This window comes from Loa loa (assembly GCF_000183805.2).
Source record: "Loa loa unplaced genomic scaffold supercont3.66, whole genome shotgun sequence".
NCBI classification, from domain to species: Eukaryota; Metazoa; Nematoda; class Chromadorea; order Rhabditida; family Onchocercidae; genus Loa; species Loa loa.
Genome location: NW_018108246.1, coordinates 100,831 through 108,854, shown reverse-complemented (window position 1 = coordinate 108,854; position 8,024 = coordinate 100,831). Strand labels below are relative to the sequence as shown.

The 8,024-nt window shown below is 36.0% G+C and overlaps 2 protein-coding genes across 2 annotated transcripts in view; both read left to right on the top strand.

Annotated features, from left to right (window-relative positions):
• LOAG_17366 (hypothetical protein) overlaps window positions 1-6,122 on the top strand; it is a 9,123-nt gene extending 3,001 nt beyond the window's left edge. The window contains exons 7-14 of the mRNA XM_020450027.1: window positions 312-617; window positions 731-1,688; window positions 1,922-2,134; window positions 2,400-2,500; window positions 2,924-3,015; window positions 3,630-4,351; window positions 5,201-5,373; window positions 5,763-6,122. Coding sequence (XP_020306358.1) covers window positions 312-617; window positions 731-1,688; window positions 1,922-2,134; window positions 2,400-2,500; window positions 2,924-3,015; window positions 3,630-4,351; window positions 5,201-5,373; window positions 5,763-5,882 — 2,685 coding nt within the window. The 3' untranslated portion in view covers window positions 5,883-6,122. The remainder of the gene's footprint in view (window positions 1-311; window positions 618-730; window positions 1,689-1,921; window positions 2,135-2,399; window positions 2,501-2,923; window positions 3,016-3,629; window positions 4,352-5,200; window positions 5,374-5,762) is intronic.
• Window positions 6,123-7,431: 1,309 nt separating this feature from the next.
• LOAG_08495 (hypothetical protein) overlaps window positions 7,432-8,024 on the top strand; it is a 5,682-nt gene continuing 5,089 nt past the window's right edge. Inside the window, exon 1 of the mRNA XM_020447716.1 lies at window positions 7,432-7,901. Within this exon, the coding sequence (XP_020302084.1) occupies window positions 7,827-7,901 (75 nt within the window). The 5' untranslated portion in view covers window positions 7,432-7,826. The remainder of the gene's footprint in view (window positions 7,902-8,024) is intronic.

Here is an 8,024-nt window from a genome sequence, read left to right as displayed (position 1 = left end):
AAGTTTTACTGTTTAATTATAACTTTTAAAGTTATGATCCACTCTTCTTCTCTCCTCCTCAAGAAATTCATGCTGAAATACTTCACGTTGACTTCGAGACAAGCAGGACGGATTACCGGCGATCTGCTAAATTAATAGATTGGCTTAAAAGATGTAAATAGATGGTTCCTTGTCGAAGATCAGGTCATAGATAAATGCATAAAATTCACCGGAAGGTGTACTAAGGAGTTTTTCTAATTGTTATGTCTGTGAACAGTATTTCATATCTAAATTTTCTATATTTACCTTTTCTGGTAGCATCTTCATTATAGATGTTTGTCGGTGATGGGAAGAATTTGCATACGACATCTCGGTTACCTTTGGCTAACCCATCAATTGAACTTGCCACTTCATGGCAGAATCCGGTTGCTGCTGGCGCCGCAGCAGCCCCGTTCTATAATTTACAGAGGTTTCCCGGTTATTATCAAGCGGCCTTCCCTCAACTCAGTTCTGCATATCTGCACTCACTCTGGCCTCAGAATCCTTGGCCATCGCAACCACCTACGGCTACTCAGCAGCTTCAGCAGCATCAGCTGGAACAACAGAAACAAGTAGAGACTGTTACGGCTACTGCTGCGGTTAGTTTATCTTTTCCAGAATAAAAAGTTCAGCTAAGGATCAAGACTTTAAAACACTCGATTTTAAACAATTGAAATATTTTCATATTTCAACTATTTAGATGTTTTTCCAGCAGTATGGTCAGTTGACTAATTCGGCGTGGAGGGGTGCAAATGCGCAGCTAGCTGCTGACACTTCATCTTTTATGGGAGCTACTGGTGATAATCGATTGCGTACTGTTGTATCTGAGCAAACATCTCCAAGAGTTACTTCGAATATCACATTTCAAATGGGGGCTACTGCTGCCGTTGCAGGAGCGTGTTCTCAGCGATTGGTTACCGCAACTGCAGCAATCACAGACCAGCCGTCAGGAATTGTTGGCCAAAACATCAGTACGCAAAGCAATCAGTTATTACAGTCTTTAGCACAGCAGACACCAGCTTCACGTTCAGTTAAAGCTTCGGCCTCTGCTGCAGTGTCAGGAAATATTCGGAATACTCGAAACACTGGGACAACAGCTACATGTCAACATCATTATTCAACGAGTTCTCAAGTAGCCGATACACAGAGGGTTTCAAGATTAACAGATTGCTCTTCCACTCATATAATTGCTACACCATCATCTATTGATAGTGTGAAACGTGTGGAATGTGACAGTTCGGTACCAAGTCCACCCAAAAGCCAACAGCAACCACAAACGACAGGAGCTGTTTTTGGTGTTGTACCAACCGGTATCGTTAGTATTCATCGAACAGAAACAACAGCAGTCTCATCGCAACCATCACTATCACCAACAACATCTGTTCATGCTCCAGCTCAAGGTCAGGCTAAGGCTTCAGTCCCAATACCATCAGCAACTGCAGCGATACCAGGCAATAAACAAAGGTCTAGTAATCATAGAATCCCAACGGCAGTAACCACTTGTAGTACTTTCACAGTTTCAAGTGTTGCCATGACCGACATAAACGTGAGCGCAGTAGCCCCAACACCAGCTGGATCTGTTGCATCTGCTGCTCTTCCTCAAGTGCCGATGTCACGTACGGCAACCGCAGTTATAACACAAGAAAGACCTATGGCAGGGTTGCAAAGAGGTATATTTGTGATCAGTTTTTTTGGATAAGTATTAGTAATCTGCTTTCTAGGAGATTTTGATTTTTTTTTTTTCCATTTATTATAATTCGGTCCATCTTAAATTTGATCTGTCGCAATATGTCCAAGGAATCGTGGATAATACGGACTAATTTCTCTCTTATTTTTTCATTTTTTTTTTTTTTGGAAACTGTTTGTAGTTCTACCCCATTTTAATTACTAAACTCATTTCTAGAAAATGGCGAACGGAATGGTCGGTTGTCTGATTTGGAAGAGTTAACGGAAGATTTGTTAGAAGATTGCGGCCCACCAAGGCGTGTACCTACACCGGCATCTAGTTCCTCTGAATTACCCACTGCATCAACGGTAAAGCAAAACCCACTTACCATAGAGGAGGAATCGAAGCCATCTGAATCAATACGTTCACCACTTCACCAATCACCAAAAAGTTAGCTCATATTCATCTTCATTTATTTTTCTTTAAAACCAACTTTGGATATTTTTTCTTAATCTATGAGTTTATATTTCGTTTGGGATGGAATAGTCTCACCTGACTAGGCATTACATTATATAAAATGCTTTTCTATTACCTCCGTTTTTGCATGATTTTAACTTCAAGTTTACGGATAAAGTGCAAAGTTGTGTTTGCTTTTTATAATTTTCCTCATATTTCCAGTTAAATATAATGATGTATATGTAAGAGGACGTTATAGGACGCGGACATGGTCACTCGGATTCGTCTTGTTCCCCTACTCAAACACCTGCCGTAGTAGAGCAAAAAACTGAGCCAAAGAGACGACGCAAAAATAATGAGGTATTTATTCTACTTGACACTACTATATTTCTCTTATACTCGATTTTCCTTTAGATAGATGAATTTCTCATGTTACATGTTATGAATGAAGCAGCTTTTAAAGCTTTGCAGATGCAGAAGATTGTTATATGGTATAACAGGATTTATAGACCCATGTTTTCAAAGTTAAGTAGAAAATCAAGATAAACTTTTTTGTCAACTTTTTTATTTTATTATTAAACATATCCCGGATATTAGCATAAAGTATTGCATTTGACATATCGAATGAAATTGATAATAACTTATAAATTGTAACTGGTATCGAAATAGTGATTTATGGTGAAACTGAAAAATGTATGGTGAGAAAACTTGTGCAGACTGTTACAGCTTTGCCTCTTCACAGAGTGTTCTTGACTTTCAGTCATTTCTTTTTTTTCAATTCAGGTAGCCATGTTGTTGAATGATTTAACTGAAGTAGCATGGCATCATCTTGCAAGAAAAAGTACTAACAAAATCACAACGCCAACACAAACGAGGTCAGTTTTAGTAGTTAATAATAAATCATTCGTTAGTCTAGTTCTTTGGAATAACTCTTGTTTTCTTTTTCGATTTTCCTTTGGAAGAGATTTTTTCATCCGCCAAATTTTCATTTGTTTTGTATGTATTTGGATATAAAAAAAAGGAAAAAAACATTGAGTTTTGCTTTTTCCACAGCTTTCTGTAAATGGATGTCATAGAAGTTATGCCAAAAGTCAATTTAAGGATTCTTAACAACATTAACATTAGAATTAATAACATTAGAATGTGGAAGCGAAAAATGTTTGGAATGAAATCTTGTTATTATTCTTCTGGCTTCTGCTTGTTTATTTAAGTATTCCTCTGTTGATATTATATTGTTGAAGTTAGTGGTCTGACTTAATGCGAATCCATTTGCTGCAGTACTCCGCTGAGTATGAGACACTATGGCGTATTAAAATTTGAAGTGGAATTTAGTACTTCAAATCATAATATTCTTTATTGAATAGGTATCACCAATAGTTTACACCTGCAATATCTTTAATAAATAGAATATACAAAAAAATAAAGCAGATATAAGTATATAATATAGAGCAGATATAAGAAACACAGAAGATATAAATATCCGCTTCAGGAAAGTGTACACGCATGACGAAGATGAAAATGATGCTGATAACAAAAGTTGTAAAAGTGATTCAAGTGGCTCAGAAAGGCCTGAAAAAACGAAGCAGCAGCAGAAGAATGTTACGAAAACGAAAAGCGTTTCGTCAGCGAAGAGTATAACTGCTTGCAAAGCTAGAGATTTTGATAGAGGCAGTGCACGGAAACGTGGTCGTCCAAAGAAAGGTTGCCTTACTTCTCAAAATGTAGTCACTACAAAAATAATTAAGAAGAAAACAGCAGTGAAAAAGAAGAGAAAGAAAAGATCTTCTAGCAGCGATAACATAAGCTCAGATTTTGAAGGTAATGAAGAAGAGAGGAGAGAAGATTTGAAGGAACCACAAATTCTATCGAAAAACCAGCCAGGTACATCAGCGGCTGAAAAGATTGAAAGAGCTCTTGATATGATGAGGAAAAGGCAGACATTACCGGATTCTGATAATGAAAGTAGCACTTCCTCATTTGTAAGTTCTTCCTCACCTTCTCCGATTCGGCGAACATGGGGTGCAACATCACAACGCAAAACTGGGCACGCTGCTGGTGGTAGTGGTGTAAGCAGGAAAACAATGAGCAAAACAGGCCGTTCGATGAGTAAGATGCCACGGAAGCAACCACAAAAGGAAATGACCTCTTCTTCCACAAGTACCCGAAAAAAAGGACGTAAAAAGAAAAAGCGGTCATCGTCTAGCGAAAGTGGTAAGTCACAGAGCGGATGATTTTTTGGTTATATGGGTGAATGATTGGTGTGTTTCAGCGGCGTATCCAAAGATCCTTCTTTTCTATTCGGATTATATCGGCGTTGTTCTGGAAAAGGTCATCCTTCAGTAGTAGTAAAATTGTTTCTGTAAATCATCGTTAGTACTAATAGTTTCTTCTGTAATATTGGGAATGAGAGTTATAATAAAATTAACTTACGGCATATAAATCTGACTGGAAGTGATGTTTTTGAAAAGCCGAAGTTGAAAAGTTAGTTGAAAAATTTAGTTCTCTTAAAGAATAAATGAAGCCTATCAAAATATTATCTACAGTGGAATGATGGATACGTCACCGGTGTACGTGTTGTTGTGTTGTTTTCTTTTTTTCTGCACATATAAAGAAACAAATAAAACACTTTGTCTTTGGGTTTTCCCTACTTGTTCAATACTGTTAACCAGGTCAAGCACCAAAATAATTGCTTTCAATTAAATCACTTTTCTTTTTTCAGTTTACGGCATTTTGTTTTCATCATTCACCACTCTTTACTTCTTGTTTTTGAAATTTTCGTTATTGATTGTGTATGCCGGCTGGAAAATCCAGGCTTCATGGATTAAGAATTTTCATTTCAAAATGCTATTTGCTTTAATTCATTAAAAAAATTAATACCGTATGAAACTGAAATTACTATCAGTGCCTATTGTTCGGGAAACGTACTAAGTGATTTACCTTCTGTGTTACAAAGTTCCTGATTTCGTCGCATTGGGACAAAAGCATTTTTGATAAACAGGTTGGACTTATTATTTCAAATTTTTAGCAATTCCTATTCACAGGAAACGTTTCTTGTTGCAGAATTGTCTTTGGAAACGAGCAGTGTTGAATGGGAAAAGATGAAGCCAGTGGTTACGCCGCTACCGGCTGCACATGCGCCAATAGTATTCGATGAATGGGCATACCACGATCCAGAAAAACAATGCGACGCCAGGTCAGGTTGCAAAAAACCACAAAGTGAAAGTGTTGTTTGGGTATGTATTGATTAGATTGATTAAATTATTTTCATTTGTTAATATCTAGTCTTCAATTTGCCAAAACTGCAAAAGGTACTTTTAAAAAAATATTTAAAATTTAACTTAATTGAATGTTCGTCACAAATTGCTCTGCACCAAATTTTGAAATCTTAACCACGACCAGCAGCTATCTGATTGATGAATTTACCGAAACAGTATAATTTTGGTGCCGTGGAAGGAAGCACTATATAGCGTTACAAAAGTACTGCAGGAGGTTTCATAGCAATTCCGAAAAGTTGGTTCAAAAGATTTTAACGGTAACAGTAAAAATTTTAAATTGCAATCGGTACGCTTTAATTGATTCAATTGTGTTGCAACAATGTGATTTTGAAGATATAATTCTGTAGGTGCAATGTGATTACTGCTGCCGGTGGTACCATATGGAATGTGTAACTGATCATGGTGTAACAGTTGGTAATTCTGATGATTTCAACTGTGGTTGTAGGGATTCAAACAAAATGAGCTGAGAATGTGCAACGATTTTCTTCCATATATGGTTCGTTGCATGCAACAACTTTTAGTGTTCGCTTTTTTTTTTTTGCATTTCCAGTGGTATTTGCTAAGGGTTATTTAGTAATGATATCAAGTTTTGCTTAGGTCTCGTTTGTTGTTTAATTCTATATTTGTTGTTCATTTCGCAAACATATGTGGCCTTTGATGGATTATAGGCTTGTAGTCGTTCATTTTCTTATCCAGCCCAAATTCCGGGAAGCAATGGAAATTCATAGTCGTTTTTACCTTTCTTAAAAAAAAAGAAAAAATGATGAATTTATGAAGAAACATAGGCATCTTTTCGACTCTTTCTTTTGAACTTTCTGTTTGATTTGTGGAATTGCTCTCTCTCTCTCTCGCTCTCTCCCTTTCTCCATGAATTCATAAAGCATTCAAAATTGTCCAGAAGTTAGTAATCAGTAAAGTCATTAAGCGAACAAGACATAGCGCTACATTTGGCAAATGATACCTAAGAGAGAAAATTGGATAAGTTTTTATATTGGCGATTCGGTAAATATATTCTGTTTATTGCTGTTTTTATGATGATATTACAATTTCAATTGGCTGATATTTTTTGTATATAGTGGTGATACTGTTTTATGGTTTTACTTAATTATAAGAAATGTAATTATGGCATTGAATTGTGTCAAACATCAGACGGCCCACTATTCGTTACTAAAACTGTGATAATGCTCAGTTTGTCATCTTCTCTTCTGTGAAATCTTTTAAGTTACTCCTTTAGTATTATAATGAGTATTTTTAAAGCATAGTAATATCATTTATTAGGATATTTTGGTTGTTGATTGTGCGATTCTTGGATTTCTAGTCTCCCCACAATATAGCATAGGTCCTTTCCAACCCGTTTTGTTTGAGGACTACTTACTTTTTCATGGCCGAGCCCTTGAGCTTCCATCATTAAGAGCGGCGATGCCATATAAAATCACTTCCCGTAGAATCCAGGAATGTTCCACATTCGTGTTGTGATTCATTTCTGTATTGATTTTTTTTTACCTTTTTCCCTTTCAAACATTCTGGTATGATATTGAAAAAGAATCTAACACGTGCATACTCCATAATGTTCAGCTCTAACAATTATTGCATTTTCACATTCATTTCAATGATTTTATTCTATACATTGTTTACATTTTGTTATGTTAACTGGAGCTTGTGTTTATTGTTTTGCTACTTCATCTATATATGGTAGACATACGTCGTTCCAAAATTTCGTCAGTTGCACGTGTTTAAATTACCAAAAATATGAATAACGCTTAAGCTCCATTTTCACGTTAACCTTAGGTTACATGTGATATACTCAGGTTAGGTATAATCAGTTAAACTGTACTTCATTTAATCAATTGATTTGTTACGTTACAAATGGTAACATAAAACTACATAAAAAAGTATCTCTTAGGAAGGACACCACAAATTTTATTAAATTTTTACCTCTTATTCTACTCTGCTTCTTTAATTTTCAATAAACGGGATCAATAGAGATCAGTAAAAGTATGAAATCCGTTGTTCCTTGTTACGATATTTCAAATATATTGGCTGATGACAACTTCAGAATATTACATTATGGTTATGAAGCGATTTAAAATGTTTTAAGCGCTGTATTTCATAAGCGATTTGGTTGTTTTGATCTGCTACTGTCTAATGATGCAAGACTTCTGGAGAAGTGCTGATGTCGTAAAATGCAGCTTTGAATAGGGTTTCACTCTTCCCTTTATCCCGAATTTGTATGTCGCAGTTTGTGAAGGGTGGCGGATTGGAATTTTGAAATATCTAATTTAACTTTCATTTGTAACTTTTTTGGGAATGGAAGACTAGAGAATAGGGGAACGGTCTTGATATCTCGGATGAGGGGTTTTACTGAAGTTTTTGAGAGGGGTTAATGCTTATTGCAGATTTTTGGGAAATAAATGATGTCGGTTACATGGTTCTGTTCATCGTTTGAATCGTCGAGCAACTCAGATCAAGCAACAACGGACCAAAGGGTAATCAAACATTACCGCTTAATAAACATGTGAATTACTGCCGGGAATACTACGATTGTCCAACATGCAATATATATATATATATATATATATATATAATAAACGCTACGAAGCATTATTTTA